Here is a 22,519-nt window from a genome sequence, read left to right as displayed (position 1 = left end):
TTCTGGAACAGCCCTAATGTATTACCTGATGTTTTTCTATCTGAATCTGAAAGTTGGTCCCTTAAATCTGTTTGCACTTTTCTTTCTGCTTCAAGTTTGTTTAATGCTTGATTCAAATCTAATTTGACCTTTCCAACTTCAGCAAAAGTTACTGCATTCTTTTCAGCTAGTTCCTAAAAAGCAAAATTTCCAAATCCATGTGATAATCAAACCTAAATTTATTTTTTAAACCAAAATAAATTAAATGACTAAACATATTTGTGAAACTTTTAAGCAAAATAAAAAACAAATCTTTTGATAAAAGACGATTTTATTATCATTTTTAAACAAATTTCCACATATTTATGAAGCTTTTTGTCTCCTTTGTCTAGCCATTATTGATAAAATGACTTAATGAATTTTCAACCAAAAATCTTACTTATGTTATAATTAAATTACTTTAACGCCAAAAATTGTACATATTGTTGAAGAGAAAGTGAAATTCCCCACCATTTTATAAAATTTCATTATAATTCTTACTTAATAATAGATGTATTTTTGGCAAATTCCACATTTATTGTCAATCAACCTAAATTCTAGATATTCTTTCATTTTTCAACTCTTATATTTTTATGCCAGGTTTTAGCTTTGTAAAATGCAGTTCAACTGACAATGAATATTTGAATATAGAAAATTTTGAGGTAAAATGTCTACAACAGGCTATTTATTATGTCAATTATTTTTAAATATGGAATTTGAAAATATTTTAGGGCTTGAAATTTTTAATAAATTCCATGTTTATTCTAATTTGGTGCTTTGCTTTTGCGCCAATTGGCATTTCATTTGCGCCAAAAAATTTTTATTTGCACCACAAACCATATTTCATTTGCGCCAAAAACTAAATCTTTCATTTGCGCCAATATTACAGGTAAGTATAGGTAAATACATGTATATACAGGTAATAATAGTATAAAACATAAAATTTTTCAAAAAGTCTTTTAATAATAAAGACAGTTTTAAACATATATATCAGAAATCAGTTATCATAAAATCATACAAGTTATGCTAAAACCTCGATAAAACCTTGGTAAAATCATGAAAGGAATGTTAAAACCTGAATAAAACCTTGGTAAAATCATGAAAGTAATGTTAAAACCTTGATAAAAAAAGAAAAGAAAGCACTATACACTGGAGTACATTATTGAGACATTTGTTAGCACTAAAGTAAAGTTACAGGTCTGTTCTGGCACAAAATTTATAAGCAACGGTCTTGATGTAGTCATGTCTTGAAATTTTCATGTGACCACTATATATATAATTATTACCTTAGTGACTCTCAGTTTTGTATTAGAAATGAGAAAGAACTCACACATATTTTCAGGGGGAGTTATGTACAAACAAAAAACAAAATAAATCGTAAATAATCTTTAACTTTTCCGTTATATTACCTGTCATACCTGTAAAATGGTGCAAATGAAGGTTTATTTTTTGGCGCTAATGATAAATAGCCTTGTGGCGCAAATGAAAGGTTTGATTTTTAAAAAATTGGCGCAAATGAAATGCGCCCTTCTAATTGTACTTGAATGTTCTGTGTGGCACACAACACTTTTTATTACAAAATACATTGTATGGAAAGTGTTATATACAGCCCCCTCCACCCCAAATAAAATCTCAAAATACTGTTTATTATGGTGAAATGCTTATTCACCCTGTGTTGTGTCTGATTGGCTGTTTACTTGGTCAGTATTTTGTTTAACTTAATATAAGTTTTATTTACCTGCTGCATCTCTTCCACTCTTTTCTTCATTGTCTCTGTCTCCAGAGTAAGAGTACTATTCCTAGACGTTAGATCACTAACGGTGGAACTCTGCTGGTTACATCGGGACTGCACTTCATCTTTCAATAACTGGGTCACTCGTAACTTTTCTTCTAATTGACTGTATCTGTTTTCCTGTGTAAAAGATTAACAATTAAATAAACAGCTTTGTTATCAATAGGTTATTTTACCAAAAAAGTTATTGGCAAAAAACCATTATTCATTTTAAAAGTTTGAATACAGGGAGAAAAATCAAGACTTTTTATAAAATTACTAGAAATAACAATTTCTGAATTAAAACCAACATACAAAAGAAACATTTTTTTCAGGGATAAGTATCATCACTGATCACATGACCAGTAAAAATACCAGGATGTAGGTGAAGAATCTACATCAGAATTCCTTTTTAACTTATCAGCCAGAGCAAATTAAGTATATATATCGATATAAAGAATATGTTTTTAGATGGTTTTAAAGTGATGTTAAATATTCTGAAATCTATAACCATACTGTACAATCTACACATCTGCAGTTGGCCTGAATTTCCTTTCCACAAATATTTTATTTTATATTTTATGATTTTATAGGTTTGTTCTAAGGCTAGTTTCTGATTCTGAAACCTTTTCTTATCAAATTCAATGAACAGTTTGGTCTGGGACATATTTCTAATATTAAATACGGAAAATTGATGTCAGTGTAGGTCTTCAATGACCCAAATTTTCCTTGTTTTACTGAAAAGTCTTTGGTGGTCCATATACTTATATTGTCATCAGATTTATTGTATACTACTGTACCTCCTCAGACTGGAACTTTTGTTTAATAATAGAAAGCTGTTCTTCATGCTGTAGTTTATTGGACATGTTATGATTTTTCTGTCGACTAATTTCTTCTTCTAGTTCAAGTCTTGTCATTTCTAACTGCTGGATTCTCTCCCTTAGATTTGCTTCAACTTCATCTGCATCTTGTCGCACTCTGGATACCTGAAATGAATTTATAACCGTGTATATAAAAAAGAAGATGTGGTATGATTGCCAATGAGACAACTATCCACAAAAGACCAAAATGACACAAACATTAACAACTATAGGTCACCGTACGGCCTTAAACAATGGTCTTTTAAAAATATCAATAAATTGTCTGTATAACTTTTTATTTTACTAATAGGTTTTTTTAGCTAATACAGCCCAAAATGAAAATAAAAAATCATTTAAATTTACATCAGATCTCAATTTTCATAATTCATTTACATAAATATAAAACGAGATTAATTTGTATACTGTAAAAGTACTTTTATTCGTGGGGTACCAATTTGGTGGTTTTCTAGGAAGACTCTATCCACGAATTTAAGTGTCCAATGAAATGAAACAACCATTGTCCAAATCAAGACAAGAAAGATCCCCATTTAGGTTTGACTACTGATATCAGAGACATATAATACAATTGTATTATTTGTCTCTGCTGATATGATTGAAAGAATGTATTGAATGACGCCTTATCGTAGAATACTTTAATAGCAGTCACAGAACTATACCTGCATGCAAGATAATACTCATTTAATCTTTAATAATCTAAACTGAACAACTTTTGATCTTTTGATTCTCATAAAAAAATGTTTTTGACGATGAAAGTCAGATTTCCGGTATTGGTATGCTAGTATGATAAAGTGTTCATTTTATATCCTCATAGTTTTCGTACATATGGGAAATAATAATTACATGCTGGGCTTGATTATGATAAAAATCATTTGACAATTTAAGGGTGTCATCCTGGTTTGCCCACTTTTAATTACATGCATATGTAAACATAGGGGGAATTGTTGTTTTAACAATTATAGTTTATTTCTAAATGAAAGTCATAATTTTTACCTTTTATTTTACCTGTAATTTTTATACAAATAATACAATATTCTGCTAATAAATCAATGAAAATCTGCAAAAATATTTTTTATTTTAATATTTTTGAGCAGAAAAATGCAGAATTTGACATTATACCTCTTTTTTTACCTCTTATTTTTTTTAATTAAAGATACTACATTGTATATTCTGCTATTAACTCAAGAAAAATGTACAAAGATATTTTTGTTTTATATAATTTTGAAGGAAAGTGTATTGAAATTGACAAATATAAAAAAGGCAAAAAAGTGTATTACTTTTGTTATATATTAACAAAAAGTTTTAATTGTTGTCACATTCTGAAAAATAATAAATTAAAGAATAATAAATATATTTTTATTATTTAAATAAATACACTGCTCTGAAATTAATATAACAAATGTCAAATTAGTTGTAACAAATAGAATATAACTGCAGCTTAACAAATGCACAATTTGAACAGTAAATCTGTCTCTAAGAGCTCTGAAAGGTAGCATTGTCTTATTTTTAAAACAAATCTGAAGCTAAGTAAGGATACATCGCTAAACAAATTCAGTAACAGCTTCATTTAGAAAGAAATATGAGACAGCAACCAACAACACAGATGGTATTCCCAACTTTATTAAGTGTATTTGTTGAAAGGCACAGAAATGTTGACTACAAACGTATGATAAATAAAATGAAATATCACTTGATTTAAAAGACGAGCCGCAGTATAACCTCTTGTTCCACCCCAACTCGTCGAGAACGTTTTGCAAATTGAAAAAGTTTAGTAGACATTGGGGAAGCTGACAAAATACTTGCTACTACATTATTGACTGATTATGTGACAGAATTCTGGGTTGAAGTATATCGCTTTCTATGGAACACCAAAATTATGATATGACTCCAACATGCCCATCCGTGCTTTATTTATTCCCTATTTTAATGTACTTATAAACTTTGATTCATATATCATATAAATTATGTTTGCAATATTTGTATTGCAGTATTTATATCATGAAAATCATTCAGAAACTAAAAAAATGTGAAGACACTTTTATTACTGAATGTCATTCAATTGTTTTGTCTTTAGTTGTATGTTATATTATAATATTGAATTGATATCAAATTATTGAGAGAAAACCTATTTGATTTATTTATTATTTTTCTTTGAAAATCATAATAAAAAGCATGTAAATATAGTAAGAAAACACTGATAAACTATATACCTAAGTTGGAACAGACTATACAATTGTATGCTCATTAAACCTTTTGTCTTTTTTGTTTTCTTTGCTATTAGATAATTGGTAGGATTAAAAGTGGGCAAACCAGGAGTAACCCAATTTAAGATACGTTTAAAGTATTTGTTTATGTTGCTTTTTTCTTTAGGTGACATGTTTATGGCCTAATTAACACCTTTGATGGTCTTTAATCTGTTGATCACTTTAACTTGGGTTAATAATTGTTGTCACTAGGATTTACACGGGTCAATGTTTACTTTGCAATTTCCTTCAATCCAGACTATTTGTAACCTTTTTGTCTAAAGGCTTTAATTTTTTTAATTTTTTTTTTTAGAAAACTAAAATCCACGAATTTAAAAACCCACGAACATGTAAATATTGCTCAAACCACGAAAATTGATACCCACGAATTAAAGTACTTTCACAGTAATTGAATCAATGAACTTCACTGCATCAAGCCTCTCCTTAAAAATCCACAAACCACATACTAATGAATTCTGCACAGACAACAAAGATTGCACTCTAATAAAAGAAATTTCAGAGTTGCATGAATTTGTTGGAGGATACTTTCTTCTTTTTTGCATATCACCAGAAGTTAAATCCCCCCTCCCATTTTGGGATTTAATATTCTTGTTGGTCTACCAGGTTTGTAACCTATATTTCTATTTAGTATGTAATTTATATGAAGGGATGCAACATTTTTAAAGTATACTGCATTTGCAATGGCTGACTACTCTCAAACTGTTTGAAAAAAACCCATTATAGATACCAGGACCAAATTTGGTAAATTGGTCAGACGTGCGTTTTGTCTAAAAAGACTCATCAGTGAGTGACGCTCGAATCCAAAAAAGTTAAAAATGCCAAATAAAGTACGAATTCCTAAAAGTTTTGCCAAATACAGCTATTTTTCTTCTATGACCAGACAAAAATCAATATGTCACCTAATCATGCTAATATGTAAAGATCTCACTCTCACATCTGAGTCTCAAGACATGAGATATGTTTTCAACTATTCTTGCTTTTTTAATCCCTTAAAATTTACAAACTGCTATCCAAATTATTGCTTTATCAAATTTAATTACCAGTTAGGAAGAGAAGTTTTGAAAAATAAAATTTTATTTAAAACTATTGTTATTCAAAATTATACCTCTTTCTGTCTTATTTGTTCTGCATCTCTAAGATCTTCTTTGTGTCTGTTTCTTTCTGATTGTATTCTTTCTGTAAAACAGATTCATCTATATATACATGCAGTGTATTCTTAGCTTACAATCCAAAGAATATTTGTTAAGAGCTGTTCCAGGAATACAGTCAAGGGGGCAGGCTATTTTTATTCAACCCTTACATGCATTAAATTTCAATTGATTAATTTCAATATTATTCAGGCTAAAAAAAAAAATCCACAATAAATTTTTATAGAAAACCATTTTAAAAGATTTGAGCTAATCATCATTTGTTTAAATATGAAAGGGAAATGAAAGTTAACAATTCATATTATAAAGGGTGCTTGCGGGTCTAAACTATTTTTGTCCCCCTAATATAGGATTTCTCTATATTTGTTCATAAATGAACTTTATCATATACTTTAATAATAGAAAAATGAAATAAAAAATGGGGTCACCGATCATTTAAGCTCCCAATCTGCCTCCAAAAGAAGCATACATTTTTGTTAATGTCTTTTTTTTCTGTTGAACTAATAGGAGAAATACATGTAAAGGTAAAAACGAAATATAAAAAGAACTAAATTACAGAAATCGCTAAAATTTTACAATTATTTAGTTTATGTAAAGCTTATTTTGAAAAAAATAATAAAAAATATAGGTCACTGAGGAGATAAAGAAGATATTTCAAATTTAATGCCACAAAATGGCATTTTTGCACCAAAGGCAGATAATTTGGAGCTTTTTCAATGATAAAAACATTTTAAGGTGGCTCGGGACTATTCGACTGCACATATATAACAAGCATGAATTTCAAAAGTATTTGTCGTTAATTCGAAATAATTTTTTAAAATATTTTGATTGATTAGAAATGTTAAATCATTGTAGTTATGTGAATAATAAAATATTTTCGTTATAATCCATATTTGTTAAAGGGTCAAAATGACATTTCACCCATTTTCACCATTTTCCCGCCAAAATTTGGGTTTTAAGGCAAAATATATTTTTTTTCTTATCGGTAACCTATTTTTTTTATTTCCTCATTCTTTGAAGCTACATTTTAGCTTTTTATATTACAGTTTTGGACCATGTGTCATAGAAGGTTTTTTGATAATCCAATAAAAATATGTCATTACCTCTATTTTCCCTATCATTTCATTGAAAAATGGTCCCTTTTACATACCTGTTTAAAAGTAAAATTTTGAGCTTAAACGGTCCGTGACCCCCTACTTTTTTCTATCAATTTGATTCAATTTCTGTAAAGAATAAAATAACAAAAAATACGGCACTTCTGATAGAAACTTGAAATAGGCCCCGAGCCACCTTAAAAGACATCTGGGGCCAAACTGAATCGATTTTTTGTTGTTGATTTTTGTACCATATCATAAAGTCATAGGTAATAGTGTAATAAATAAAATTTGTAATGAAAAAACAAATGTTTAATTTTTTGCTGAAATTTTTGTACCCGCAAGTCTCTTAAAAACTCAAAATCTTAAATCCAATTACAATGAAAGTAATCTGCACCATTCAATTAGGAGTTTAGTGTTTTACATACCTTCAAAGTGAGCACCTTTAATTTTAATCTCTGCTTGTAAATGTGTGGCCTGTTCCTTCAGTTCAAAAATCTGATCCTGCTGCATACGACATTTTCTTTCTGTATCATCCAACTTAAAAGATATTATAATAGCGTTAACACATGCTATAGGCAAAATTCCTTTGATCTTGCTGTGGTATAATCTGGATAATGCAAGGTCAGGTGTGCATTAACTATTCAATTTTTTTATGCACAGATCACATTTAAATAGCAATGAATGCATACAATTACTGATTATGAATAAACGTTTAGTTACTGTAAAGAAAATGGGATGGAGTTATCTACCCCAATAGGATTAAAGAGGCATTGAAATCTTAAAAACAACAATCTATACGGACTTTGCAAGGGTCAGTGGTATTATTTTAAGCTTTGAAAACAGTACTTGTAGTTATTAATAAAGTTCTGTTACAGTTCTCTTTACATTAAATCTTCTCCTCTGAAACTAATATTTTGTTCAGATGTTTATCATACTTTACCTTGGCCTGTAATTGTATATTTTTGTCACTAGATTCTGACAGTTCTTTGTGTAGCTGTGCTTCCATAGTTGCTCTTGTCTGAAGTAGAAAAACAACCACAGTATTAAACAAGATTTGTCCTTTTTTTTGTCATATTCATGATACAAAACTCTCTAATATAAATATAGTAATAATGTTACTTTGTCCTCAGATATCAGATCACTTCCTGGGAAACTATCAATTTACATTGATATATATTTAAGTTTATAAACAACTTAATCTGAACTTATAAGTATATCAAAAAAGAAAAGAAGAAGCTCTAGAGTGCCTTCATTATTGTGTGTTATGCTCAAGAGGGCTCGAGGGTACAAAAATTTCAGAAAAAATTGTAAACATTTTTTTATATTACAAATTTTATTTATTACTTTATAAGTTGTTACTTTATCATACAGTACAAAAATCATCCAAAAAAAATCAATTCCTTTAAGCCCCAGATGTCTTTTAACATGTATATATCATTGAAAAAGCTATTTTGATATTACCTCTATTTCTCCTATTAGTTCAACAGTTCATTTACAAAAGGTAAGCTTCTTTGGAAGGCAAAGTATGAGCTTAAATGAACAGTGAACCCATTTTTTATTTAATTTTTCTATTAAATATATGATAAAGCTCTCTTGTAGAAAAATATAGCGAAATCCTATTTTAAATTTTAAAAATAAACTGAAAAGTCTTCATGTTTACCTCTCTTTCTTTCCTCAGGTCCTCATTATGAGAGCTATGCCTCCCTGACAGTTCTTGTTTTAGTCTTTCTACTACAATCTCTACATCATGTGTTTTCTGTTCCTGTAAAGCTAGTTCAGATTCTGTCATAGACAATCTGTTATCATAAATAAAAGAAGAATTATATCTTAAGGTGGTACCTAACACTACAGGGAGATAACTCTGTAAAATCAGCTAAACGTTTTAATTATGTTGTGTTGTTAAGGGAATATTAAGCTTCTCAATGATCAAAATAAGTGTTTGTCAATCTGCTATATAACCAGGGCACATTGTATTAATGATACATGGGTGATGGATATCAGAGCAACTTTTCACACTTTAATGCACTATTATTCTCAATTACAATTGTCTCTGTGGCGGGTGCTGACAAAAACTGCTTTCCAACCCCCCCACCCCCCCCTACATTTTTTCCTGGAATAGCCCTAATGTATTTCATTTGTTCAATGAACATATTTACATTTACACACCTAAGGCTAACAGAAAACCACTAAGAAAATTTGAAACTAAATGATTTAGTATTTTATTGTTGTTCATTTTCACTTCAACTTACTTTGCAGCTAATGCATTGAATGAAGATTTCCTCTCCTCTAGAGCCTCTTGTAAATGTGCCACTTGCTGGGTAGTGGTTCTGATATAAAGATCAAACACACAATTTGTTATAGTTTATTTAAACAAACAAGAAAACTGTGTCCTGTAATACATTTTTCTCTATTTTCTAATAATTGTGAGAAGTGTTTAATAATTCTGAGAAAAAGTAGTGAATTTTTACATCAAATTCAAACATTTTATTTTGACCATTTCATTATAGTATACTTTTTTTCACATGTTTAATCATATTTTAACTTGAACAAAACTTCATGTTTTATGTGTGCACATCAGTTTGACATCACTTTATATTTTTGGCACTTCTCTTGTAGAATATAAATATCAAAATAAGGAAATAATTAAAAAAAATAAGATGATTAACCTTTTTGTTTTCCTGAGGACATCTTCTTGTTTTTCAATAGTATCCATGAGATCATTCATCTAATAAATATAAAATATTAGAGAAACTTAACTACTGTGGATTCATTTATTTTCGAGGGTATCAATTTTCGTGGATTGAGGAAACATTGCATTTTCGTGGATACTTGAATTTGTGGTTTCCCGATTTCTGTGTACAAAGCCTATCGGAAATTTGTAATTCGTTGAACATATGAATTTGTGGTTCACCTGTACCCACGAAACCCACGAAAATTGGTATCCAACGAATAATAATGAATCCACAGTATTATATTTAATGTCAAGTTACAAAAATTATTTTTTTCACATAAGTTGTGGTGAGACATCTTTAAAACTGATTTTTCTGTGTTTGTATTCCACATTGGCTAGAGGTATAGGACAGGGTTGATAGCTCACAAAATATGTTTAACCCTTGCACATTTTCACACCTGTCCTAAGTCAGAACCCGTAGCCTTTGTTAGTCTTGTGTGGTTAAAAAAAATGGTTTATTTGCATTTTTCAGAGTTTAGTGTGGTGTCTTTTTTGCTGAACTGGTATACAGTCTTGCTTAAGGGCCAGCTAAAGCCCACTCTAGAAATTATTTTCAATTGCAGTTTTATTTTTAAAAAAAAGAAGCTTATCACCACAATGTATAAGTATATCTAAGTACATGTATAGTTAAAGCCGGCTTCAAGGTGTGGGATTTTCTTATTATATTGAAGACCCATTGGTGGCCACAGGATGTTTTCTGATCTTTTTAACGGTTGTTGTCTTTTTGTCTTTGTTTTTGACACATTCCACATTTCCATTCTCAATTTTTCTTTGTAAGGGAAAGTTATATATAGGTATTAGTACCAGTGGCGGATTCAGGGGGGGGGGGGGGCGTAGAGGGCGTACGCCCCCCCTTTGCTCGGATTTTTTTTTTTTTTTTTTTTTGTAAAACTATTTATCAGACTAGACTTTGTGAACTTTGCCATTTCCTAAGTATTTAATTTTTATACGACAATTCTTTACTTATAAAGATATTTTTCGGTGGTATTTACTGATTGTCAAAGTCATGTGATTTGCTATGGTGGAGTTGACCAGTGCATTGAAAAAACGGCACAAGGTCATTTTGAAATTAAAATTACAGTAATAAACATTGCTTAGGCTGAGGATGTCATGACAATCAGGAAACCTTCAAAGCAACACAGGATTGAGCAAACAAGTATTGACTTCTATTTCACTATTACACCAAACAGAAAGTAATATTTAGTAAATACTCTATAGACTATTGCACTCTCAAGAAAAAGAAAGTTCCACAATATTATTTACCTGTTTAACCCCAAATGCACCAGCTTATTTTATAAATAACAAAGTTGAATAATGAACCCCTGTCACCCCGCCGCATTTTTGCGATTGTTCCAAGTCAGGAGCCTCTGGCCTTTGTTAGTCTTGTATTATTTTATTTTTAGTTTCTTGTGTACAATTTGGAAATTAGTATAACGTTCATTATCACCGAACTAAATTTGTTAAGGGACCAGCTGAAGGACGCCTCCAGGTGCGGAAATTTCTCGCTACATTGAACACCTGTTCGTGACCTTCTGCTGTTGTTTTTCTGTGGTCGGGTTGTTGTCTCTTTGACACATTCCCCATTTCCATTCTCAATTTTAGTATAAACTCTAGAAAAATTTCAAGTCTCAGGTACGAATCATTTGATTTGAGGAGACAGTCTTAGATATTTGAGAGAGAAAATTTGACTCTGATTCTTGCCTTAAACAATAATTCTGAACCGTATCTGGATTGAAAACAATAGCCTTGTCCAGTTTTTTGCTATTAAAAACGAAAATTTCCAACAAAATTATTTAGCATGAAATGAACATGATGAAAAAAACGGTCGTAGTTTTTTTGTGGCCGGGGTTTGCGTGTCTGACTTGAATATCTATTTCGCCGGACTTATGTATATTGAATACTTTGTAACCTGCCTACTGGGTGTGACCTTTATGTCTCCATTTGTCGACCATCTTCGTTGTCATTTCAGACACTTTCGTAATCTTTGGGGGATTTGGAACCCCTCACTTCGGTTCTCTAAGTTATGTTGGGTGAAACATATCAATCAAACAATTTGATAAAAACTGCTTGTTTGTCTTTTTTACATTTTGTAACTCGTGTTGGTAGTATTGTAATCGAATGTCCATGTCCATAAAAAATGTCCAACCCTTACACTTTTAATACAGCAGTTATGAAATATACATGGCCCAAGCCAGGAACCGTTTAAATTGTGCATATTACACTTATTTTATGTTTTTTAGCCGAAAAAAGGTCCCAAAATTTAAAATCTTCGCCCCCCCTTTCCAAAATCCTGGATCCGCCCCTGAGTACCGGCATACCAATGTATTTGTTTTTGAATTGGTTCAGTTATTGTCAACAAAAATATAAAACATATATATTTTAGCTGTATTGCTTTTGGTTTGAAACTATAATTTGAAAAATAAATGTTTGGTGTTTACATTCTCGGTACGAGTTTCAGAAATCAGGATACAAACTCAAGGAGGGGGGATAGGCTCGTTTTTTGTCCTGTTTATATAGCTCAAACAATTAAATTTGCATATATATATCTTCAACAATGCATTTAAAAAAAAAAATATTGAATAATAACTACATATTTTGGCTTAAAAAAAAAATCAAGATTTTTCAAGATGGCCCCCATTCATAATGGGTAATATTTCCAAAATTTTGTTCAACAAGACAATTGGAATCTGTACTGTTATTCTATTATATTATAACAGATGTCAGTTCATTTTTTCTGTTGCATTATTTACCTGTAAAGATTTATCAGATTCTATTTGTTTGACATGCTTTGTGAGCATCATCATTTTCTTCTTGTGATCTTCACCTAACACAGCTCTGTCTTCATTTTGTCCAACTGCTGTCTCTATTAAATCAACAAAATATTTTTGTATTAAAAAGTTGAAGCAGTCTTCAGTCTGGTGCAATAAATGTTAATACTCACATCTCTGCCTAATATTATTGTAAACTTGAAAAGAAACATTTTACTTTTCACTGATGACTTAATTTTTTTATCAATTATAATGCAACAAAACAATTGAATTTTTTCACCAAAGGGAGATTTTTTCAAAGATATAAAACATTTCAAAAGTCATATAAGGCCAAAACAAATTGATTTTTTTGGTTGATTTTTGTACCATATCACAAAGTAACAACTAGTGGTGTTATCTAATATTTTAGTGACAAAAAAAATGAAATAGGTTTAAATTCTAATGAAATTTTGTACCCTGACCCTCCTTAATGTCAGAGAAATGTTTAGAAAAAAGCCACAAGATGTCATTGTTTTTGTTTGTTTGTCTGTGTTGCAACGCTGGTCTTTTTGTGTATTACCTGTTTTCATTCATATCTATTAAAAACAATGTTTGAATAGCCGAATGTTGAAAAGTTTGATCCAATAAATTTATAAATTTGTACACTGAATATCTTACCAAAATTCAAAAGTAACTAACAATTTATGATACTGTAAATTCAGAAAACTGTCTAAAATTTAACTAAAATTCTAGAATTGTGACGATTTCAGTAATTCAGCATGACCTTATGATGTTAGTACCTAATATTGGGGCCCTTTATAGCTTGTTGTTCGGTGTGAGCCAAGGCTCCGTGTTGAAGGCCGTACTTTAACCTACATGTATAATGGTTTACTTTTTAAATTGTTATTTGGATGGAGAGTTGTCTCATTGGCACTCACACCACATCTTCCTATATCTATTGTATTGTTAAAAACAGCCCATATTTATGTAGCAGAAAATTCTACTGTCCAATAAATAACTAAAAGTTTACATTTTAACATTTTTGTAAAACTGTGATATTTTGGGGCCAAATAAGGGTCTTACTGGACCTACTCCTTTGTACACTGAACATCTTACCAAAATTCAAAAGTAAGTAACAATTTATGACACTGTAAATTCAGTAAATTCAACATCCATTTATTTATCATTGTGACTGTTGAACAATGGACATAAGTGTGAGACTTATCATGTCAATTAATGTTGCTCACACCATGCACACAAAGACACATATAATGGCAAATGCTGTCAAATTTCTAAATGCATGTTTTATTTGTGCATAACTTATATTTTTTTTCAATAATAAATATATCGTGCAAACATCTGAATTTACAGAATATAAAACCTTATGACAGAAAAACATTTTAATGCCAGCAAGTTTTAAAAATACCAAATGAACTACAGGTATATTTATAAATGTTGCATTTAATTATACTGCAGACAATATGATATCAATGCTTTTTGTCGAGCCTTCGACTTTAGTCGAAAAAGCAAGACTAAGCGATCCTACATTCCGTCGTCGTCGGCGGCGTCAACAAATATTCACTCTGTGGTTAAAGTTTTTGAAATTTTAATAACTTTCTTAAACTTTACTGGATTTCTACCAAACTTTGACAGAAGCTTGTTTATGATCATAAGATAGTATCCAGAAGTAAATTTTGTAAAAATGAAATTCCATTTTTTCCGTATTTTACTATAAATAGACTTAGTTTTTTCTGCGGGGAAACATTACATTCACTCTGTGGTTAAAGTTTTTAGAATTTTAATAACTTTCTTAAACTATCCTGGGTTTGTACCAAACTTGGACAGAAGCTTGTTTATGATCATAAGATAGTATCCAGAAGTAAATTTTGTAAATAAATAAATCCATTTTTTCCATATTTTACTTTTAAATGGACTTAGTTTTTCTGCGGGGAACCATTACATTCACTCTGTGGTTAAAGTTTTTAAAATTTTAATAACTTTCTTAAACTATCCTGGGTTTGTACCAAACTTGGACAGAAGCTTATTTATGATCATAAGATTGTATCCAGAAGTAAAGTTTGTAAAAAGATTACTCCGTTTTTTTCTGTAATTTACTTTTAAATGGACTTAGATTTTCTTACAATCATAAAATAGTAACAAGAGGAATATTTTTATTGATTTTTTTCCTCATTGTTGTTAAGCCTGCGATTTACAGCAAAAATAGGCGAGACACTGGGTTCCGCGGAACCCTTATAAATTTTCTATATTACCTATAGACTTAAGTATATCACTAGGAATATTGTTTCCTGCAAGCTCTAGTCTGCAAACAGTTTTGTTAGTCTGTAACATCTCTAGAATAGCTCTTCCTCCTAACAGACCCACATTGTTCCATCTCAGATCTACAAAAATATAAAGATATTAATTTGTATTCATTAATTAAAAACATATTTAGATAATAGTTATTCTGAATAATGTTAATTTTACAGAAATAAAAAATACAATTTATTCCATAGAAATTCTATTTTCTGTGTAAGACTGGAAATAGATAAGGTACAATATGGGGCTTATAATTGGCTAAAAAATAATTTTTATTTTTAGTTGAAATTTTCTTGGAACATACAGAACTGAAAGTTGAATCAAGTTACTTTAATAATAAATCATACAGTTTAGGTTCAGAATATTTGCCATTTGTTTGTTATATACCCATAAAAGAAGACAATTAATTCCATAAATTGACAAATTTGCATCTGCCAAAACTGTAACAATTTTACATATCAAAAAATTTCATATGGCGGAAGCTATGTCCAAAATATATGTTCAAATGAAGTGTATTTAATGTGTATCTACTTGCAGACTAAAATATAACATCAGTTAATTCAATTGTAACATTTATTCATGCAAAATATTCGAAATTCTTTGTCTGATTAACACCAACTTATTGTCTGAGACAAATATTCTTCTTTTATATTAGATTTCAAATAGTCAGCACCAGTGTTTATTTTTATACTGTGAATTCATTTATTTTCGTGGGTTCCAATTTTTCGTGGATTGAGGAAAACTTACATGTTCGTGGATATTTGATTTCTTGTTTTGCTTAAGTATGCATACAAGCCTATGGGAAATTTGGTATTCGTTGAACATTTAATTTCGTTGTTCACCAGTTCCCTCAAAATCCACGAAAATTGGTATCCAACGAATATTAATGAATTCACAGTAATCTGTTGAGGATGGCTGTAGTTAAGTTGACATAAAAGCAAAATCAAATTAAGTTTGTTACACAGAGGAAATTTTAAAGGTCAACTAAATACTTATTTAGATTGATATCAGCCTAAGTGCTCTTATTTTTCGCTTTCTAATTGAAGTATTAGAAAAAAATCCATAAACATGCAGGGAATATAACTCAATACAATTTTCAATTAATAATTTTAAAGGTTAAAAATAATGTAAAGCCATGATGGTGTTATAGCTATTATAAAATCAATTGGTAATATGTTTTTTTTATTATACTGAAATTTTGGTACAAGGCCATTATATTAATATGTTTTTTACTTGCTTTCAATCTTTTTTGTATGATCTTGTTCCGGGTACTTATTGAGTGATTTAAATATGCTCAACTACAAAAGAAATGCATTCCTTTTTTTTTTTATATATTGTTAATTGTTTTAAAGGGACTGAAATGAGTCAAAATGTTGTCACAATATTGCTGGCATCTTAAACTTAATATTCACAGAAAGTGACAATTTCCAAAGTAATTTTTTTTACTTTAAAAAAGAACCCCAACAATTTCATTCAAAAACAAAAACAGATGCAAAATTTGTGAAAAGTAAAGTCAATAAGAATTATTCAAACTTATGACCAATTTTCAATAAATTTCTTACCGATAGCCCTTAAAGTTTTGTTTCTTTTTAAATTGGCTGATAATTCTATGGCACAGTCATGGTTAATCTGGTTGTTTCTAAGGTCTAAAGCCTGTAAGCATTCATTTGATCCGAGTCCCTCACAGAACAATGAAAAAGAGTTGTCTAACATGCCAAGAGCATTCCATTCTAAACACAACCTGTAAAACAAGGACATTGTTTAATACAAAATATATGTACATTTTATACTTAATTTATTTTCATATTTTTGTGAATAAAAATACAAAGTTTGCTGAGAATTTTGAAAAGTTCATGTAGAAAATAATGGTGTCAATCTTTGATTCTGTATTTTTTATTTACAGTCTTTAGATGAAGTTTTTATGATAAATAATAAAGTTTTAAATGGTCTATGTATATATAGTTTAAAGTATGATGTTTTGTTTGAAAGTGGCTTCAAATGAATGATTAAGGAATCCATCTATGTATACATCTTAAATACATGACTCTATATAACTTTGTTGGACTACAAGATTTTAAAACTGTGCTGACCTATTAGACTTGAATGTCATATTTTAGTGTCAGCAATGGGAGTATTCTTACCTAATTCTCACATAGATGGGTTTATTTAGGTAAAAGATCATGTATTCATTTTTTACCTCAAGCTTGGAGCAATAGAAATACTGTTGTACCCTATTGATCAGGATACTAAGATCATGCTTGGGGCTTGCTTTCAAGAGTAAGTATATGATCCTTTTAATACTGTACATGATGTGGTAAATTCAAATTTTATCGAGCAATTTCCCAAGCCCTTTCTAAATTAAAAAAAAAGAACCAAAGAATCGTTTTGATGCAAGACCACTTTTCAATAAAATTTATCTTAATGATCTACCTACTTTAATATTGCTTGATTATGATGTAACATTTTGCCCAAGGCTTCTGCACCAGCTCCTCTGATGTTGTTTCCCTGAAAGATAAATAAACAGAATTATAAAAAATGTAATGCAAAATGAACATGCAATGAGTTGAATTTTTACACTAGATAAGGTATATCAGATGAATATGATTTTATTTAATAACAAAAATCGTTGCTTTCATACAATGTTTTAAAGAAGTTCATCAATTTTTCTGAATGAATATTACTAAGAGTAGAAACTTTTAATAGTAGAATGTGTAGATATGAATGATTAAAGAATCAACTTTTTAATTCTGAACAGAAGGAAAAACACACTATTTAATGAACATTACCAACCTTCATATCTAGACTTTTGCAATAAGAATTGTGTGCAAATCCATTTGAAAGTCCTTTGACAGCTGCAAAAATATACAATACATAAGAAAATAACAATCAAATGTTTTATCATATTTGCTGGCAATATATCCTCTACAAGTGTCTTGAGTGTATGCATGGAATATTTGCCACCAGACATTAAAGGGACACTGGCTGTAAAACTCATGTTCACTGATTTTCATCAAACTCTCATATTGGGTTAATAACTGACTACTGTGAAAGTACTTTTGTTCGTGGGGTACCAATTTTCGTGGTTTTCGTGGATGACCTTATCCACGAATTTAAGTGTCCAACGAAATAAAACAACCATTTTCCAAATCAAGACACGGACAGATCCCCATCGGAAGGTTTGAATACTGATATGATCTAGAGAATATATTGAATGACGTCAAATCTGAGAATACTTTAATGGCAGTAACAGAACTACAACTGCATGCAAGATTATACCCATTTAATCTTTAATAACCTAAAATGTACAACTTTTGATCTTTAAATTCTCAAAAAAAATATTTTGATCGATAAAAGTCAGATTTCCGGTATTGGTATGCTAGTATGATAAAGTGTTCATTTTATATCATCACTGTTCTCGTACATATGGGAAATAATAATTTCATGCTGGACTTGATTTTGATAAGAATTATTTGACAATTCAATTTACGTTTATGGCATTTGTTTATGTTACTGTTTTCTTAAGGTGACATGTTTATGACCTCATTTACACCTTTGATGGTCTTTAGTCCGTTGATCACTTTATCATGGGTTGATTAGTGTTATCACTACGATTTACACGGTCAATGTTTACTTTGCAATTTCCTTCAATCCAGACTATTTGTAACCTTCTTTTCTAAATTTTTCAATTTTTTTTTCTCAAGAAAACTAAAATCCACGAATTTAAAAACCCACGAACATGTAAATTTTGCTAAAACCACGAAAATTGATACCCACGAATTAAAGTACTTTCACAGTATGTAAAATATTTATCCAAACTATTAAATGTCTAAAATAAACAATTAACAGTGAAGAGGCATGACAAACGTAGCTTAACTTTCATGTGTATTTTAGTCTAAACGCCATCTAATTACTTGTAAGTGAATAATTCATAAGCAATGTTTTTTAGCTCATTTTGACAAAATTGAACCATACTGGCTACAAAAGCGAATAACTATTTCACTATTTGCATTTCATAAATGATTGAGCCCAAAAACTAATGTTTTAGATTTTTTATATATCTCGTAGCTAGTGCCCCTTTAAGCAATCACAACTTAATGTAAATTTCTTGCAAACATTGACTCAAATTCTAGTGTAACTGTAATAATTTTTTATGGTATTATTACAGAAAATCTTTTTCACTGATGACCTTGTGTAAGTTCAAGTACATGAAGCTATCTCCTTTTCCCTTTTAGACTATTATTGAATGGGACTTATATATAAGAGTATTGTTCATGTCATCCGCAAAACTGCCTGCTCTTCCAATGCACTGGAGTTCACTTTTAGCTTTTGTTGCAGGAACCTTTTTCTATGGTTTTTTTCTTGGTTATAATAACTTATTTCATCTTTCATTGTCTGTGTTGTTTTTACTGGTATTTGTTTTGATCTTTTTTTGCTTTATAAAACAATTTTTATTTTCACTGTACATACCTTTATATTCATTTGTTTAAACTTATGAGTTCCTGTTTTGTTTTTATCAGACATCTTTTTCACTATAAAGCTTCTTTCAAAACTTCCATAACAGTGTATGAGTCGGAAACTATTTTTTTAAAATAACTAACTTTTTTCATGTTCATTTATTTGTGTGTTCCAATTTTAGTGGATTAAGGAAAAGTTGATTTTTTGTATGTAATTTGATTTTGTGGTTTTGCAAATGTTAGCATTTAAGCCTTTCAAAATTTATACTTTTTTTATTTAAATTTGCTCTTCACACATCTTCCCACAAAATCCATGAAAATTTGCCCTTTCAGAATCTAATACATTCTGGGTAATATTTTCAAAAGTATACACACAAACATCTTGATTGGTTAAAAAAGTCCTGAACAATGGAAATTCAACCAATAGCAGGATGTATTTCATTTTGATGTACAAACAATGTTTTAACCCATAGTCCTTTAGATTCTAAATGGTCAATTGGTATCCCCTGACTAATAATGAATTCATATGTATATTTTCATGTTCAAACATCCTTTTTTTAAAAGTAACATATATAAATACCATCTTCACTAAGCATACAATCTGCAAACTTATATTCTAAAAACGTCCTATCTGTTGCAATTACTTTCCCTAAAATGTGACATGGTTTTGGAGACAAACTGTTGGTAGACAAATCCAACACAGCCTTTCCTCTTTTTGATGTGTTCTCAAAGCTGAAATTAAGAGAATTATTTCATGCCTAATCCCACAAATGCATTTGGTGTTATTTACCTTACTTTTCACAATATGCACATCTTTAAATAAAAACAGGTAAATTAAATGTTTTACTTAAAAAATACACGAAATACCTTCTGCTGTTGTCTGTTCTATGTTCGGGTTGTTGTCTCTTTGACACATACCCATTTCCATTCCCCATTTCCATTGTCAATTTTATCAAATAGATCATGATGATAATTATCCAATGTTACCTGTCCATAGATTCACCTGATAGTAACCTGTCCATTAAAACTGTTGGCAGTTCATTTGTCCCATTGAACAAATACAACAGGTATTATTTCTATCAAAAAACAAGTATTATTTCTATCAAAATTTGTATTTTTTAGTCTTTGTTTAGTTTAAAAGAATACTTTTAAGAGGGCCTGAATATATATATATATGTAAATGTCACCATTTTTTCAGGGTTTTTTTGTCAATTTTTTTAGGAAATTGGAATAATGTTGATTTTTTATCAGAAATGAACTTTTAATATAAATGTTTTAATCAGTATTTACATTCAATACACTGAAAATATAATAAATTAAAACTCATATGCAGTTTTTTTTTATTACTGTGGATTCATTTATTTTCGTGGGTATCAATTTTCGTGGATTGCTGATAACTTTCATATTCGTGGATATTTGATTTTGTGGTTTTGCCTAAAGCTGTATACAAAGCGTATTAAAAATATAATTTTCGTTGAACATATGAATTCATGGTTCACCTGTACCCACGAAACCCACGAAAATTGGTATCCAACAAATGATGATGAATCCACAGTAATACATTTTTTAGTAAACATGTTATTTCCATCAATTCATCAGTTAAATTTTATACTTAGGTAAATTAATCAATGAGTGATAGATTTCTCTTAGAAGAAATTTAAAGGTCTCCATGAATAAACTATACAGAGAACAATACCTGTTGTATTTGTCCATTGCCAAAAGTTTTAATGGACAGGTAACTATCAGGTGGATCTACGAAAAGGTAACATTGGGTTCGCAATAAATACAAATTACTATTTTACAGTGGTAATATTGCTTTTGACTAGGTAAAAAAAAAATTAGACTGTCAAATTCTCAGATAATGATCAAATATCAGACTGAAGTCATCACTTTATTATACATTTGTATTACTGAACTACAACCTTGATTTTTAAATGTTTTTAACAATGAAAATTCACCAAATGACTTGGTATTATTTTCTTAACATTATTGATGAACTGATGAACCAATAATTATGACAATGAAAGTCCCCTTTGACAAATGTTTGAGTCTAAAAAAATGAATTGACATGCGAGAAATGTTGCATAAAATTGTATGGACATATACCATGTATACCATGTATACATTTCAAATACCTTTTTAACTGGTGAATTATAAAATCTGGTGGATCTGTGTGATTGTCTCTACATAGTCTGACAAAAGTGTGTCTGAACTCATCCATTATTCTGAAATAGAAACAAATCAATAATAAAATTGAGAATGGAAATGGGGAATGTGTCAAAGAGACAACAACCCGACCAAATAAAAAACAACAGCAGAAGGTCACCCACAGGTCTTCAATGTAGCGAGAAATTCCCGCACCCGGAGGCGTCCTTCAGCTGTCCCCTAAACAAATATATACTAGTTCAGTGATAATGAACGCCATACTAATTTCCAAATTGTACACAAGAAACTAATATAAAAATAATACAAGACTAACAAAGGCCAGAGGCTCCTGACTTGGGACAGGCGCAAAAATGCGGCGGGGTTAAACATGTTTGTGAGATCTCAACCCTCCCCCTATACCTCTAACCAATGTAGAAAAATAAACACATAACTTTTTTTTCTAGTTTTGTTGTATTTTTTACATGAACTATCATGATTATGCAGTTGTTAGTCTTTAATTTTTTAAAACCATGTTCAATGTTGTCATTGAGTTGGTGACCTGTAAGTTTGAATATTTTTGAGGTATTTTTAAACTCTATTTTTTGTTGCCTTTCAGAGAACATGGAGAAGACGTAATTTGACATTAACTTCAGTATAAAAAAAAGATGTGGTGTGATTGCTAATGAGATAAATCTACTCATGAGACCAAATATTATGGTCACTTGAAAAACACCGATATCACTCAGATTACATTTCTACCTTGACAGGTAAGTTTGTATTTAGCCTATGAAATACTTATTTAGCCTTGAGAATTTCAGTTTATCCCATTCATACAATAGAAGTTTACCTATGAGGGTCAGAATGGGGTTTACAGAATAGAGAATACCAACAAAAAAATAGAGAAAAGAGAAAATGAACAATAAAATAAAATATAGAGAATACTGTGGTGC

The 22,519-nt window shown here is 30.0% G+C and overlaps 1 protein-coding gene across 3 annotated transcripts in view; it reads right to left on the bottom strand.

Moving 5' to 3' along the window:
* Window positions 1-22,519, bottom strand: part of LOC134724985 (leucine-rich repeat-containing protein 45-like) — a 32,695-nt gene that overhangs the window by 3,540 nt on the left and 6,636 nt on the right. For all 3 annotated transcript variants that reach the window (XM_063588421.1, XM_063588422.1, XM_063588423.1), the window contains exons 2-17: window positions 21,560-21,649; window positions 20,005-20,156; window positions 17,761-17,822; window positions 17,405-17,475; window positions 16,533-16,711; window positions 14,925-15,053; window positions 12,658-12,770; window positions 9,843-9,901; window positions 9,426-9,503; window positions 8,837-8,972; window positions 8,117-8,194; window positions 7,602-7,713; window positions 6,037-6,107; window positions 2,590-2,775; window positions 1,757-1,930; window positions 26-173 (exon numbers count right to left, since the gene is read on the bottom strand). In XM_063588421.1, coding sequence (XP_063444491.1) covers window positions 26-173; window positions 1,757-1,930; window positions 2,590-2,775; window positions 6,037-6,107; window positions 7,602-7,713; window positions 8,117-8,194; window positions 8,837-8,972; window positions 9,426-9,503; window positions 9,843-9,901; window positions 12,658-12,770; window positions 14,925-15,053; window positions 16,533-16,711; window positions 17,405-17,475; window positions 17,761-17,822; window positions 20,005-20,156; window positions 21,560-21,645 — 1,834 coding nt within the window. In that variant the 5' untranslated portion in view covers window positions 21,646-21,649. The remainder of the gene's footprint in view (window positions 1-25; window positions 174-1,756; window positions 1,931-2,589; window positions 2,776-6,036; window positions 6,108-7,601; window positions 7,714-8,116; window positions 8,195-8,836; window positions 8,973-9,425; window positions 9,504-9,842; window positions 9,902-12,657; window positions 12,771-14,924; window positions 15,054-16,532; window positions 16,712-17,404; window positions 17,476-17,760; window positions 17,823-20,004; window positions 20,157-21,559; window positions 21,650-22,519) is intronic.

Source organism: Mytilus trossulus, chromosome 7 (genome assembly GCF_036588685.1).
Source record: "Mytilus trossulus isolate FHL-02 chromosome 7, PNRI_Mtr1.1.1.hap1, whole genome shotgun sequence".
Lineage (NCBI taxonomy): Eukaryota > Metazoa > Mollusca > Bivalvia > Mytilida > Mytilidae > Mytilus > Mytilus trossulus.
The sequence above is the reverse complement of the archived record's forward strand: the minus strand, read 5'-3'. Positions and strand labels throughout refer to the sequence as shown.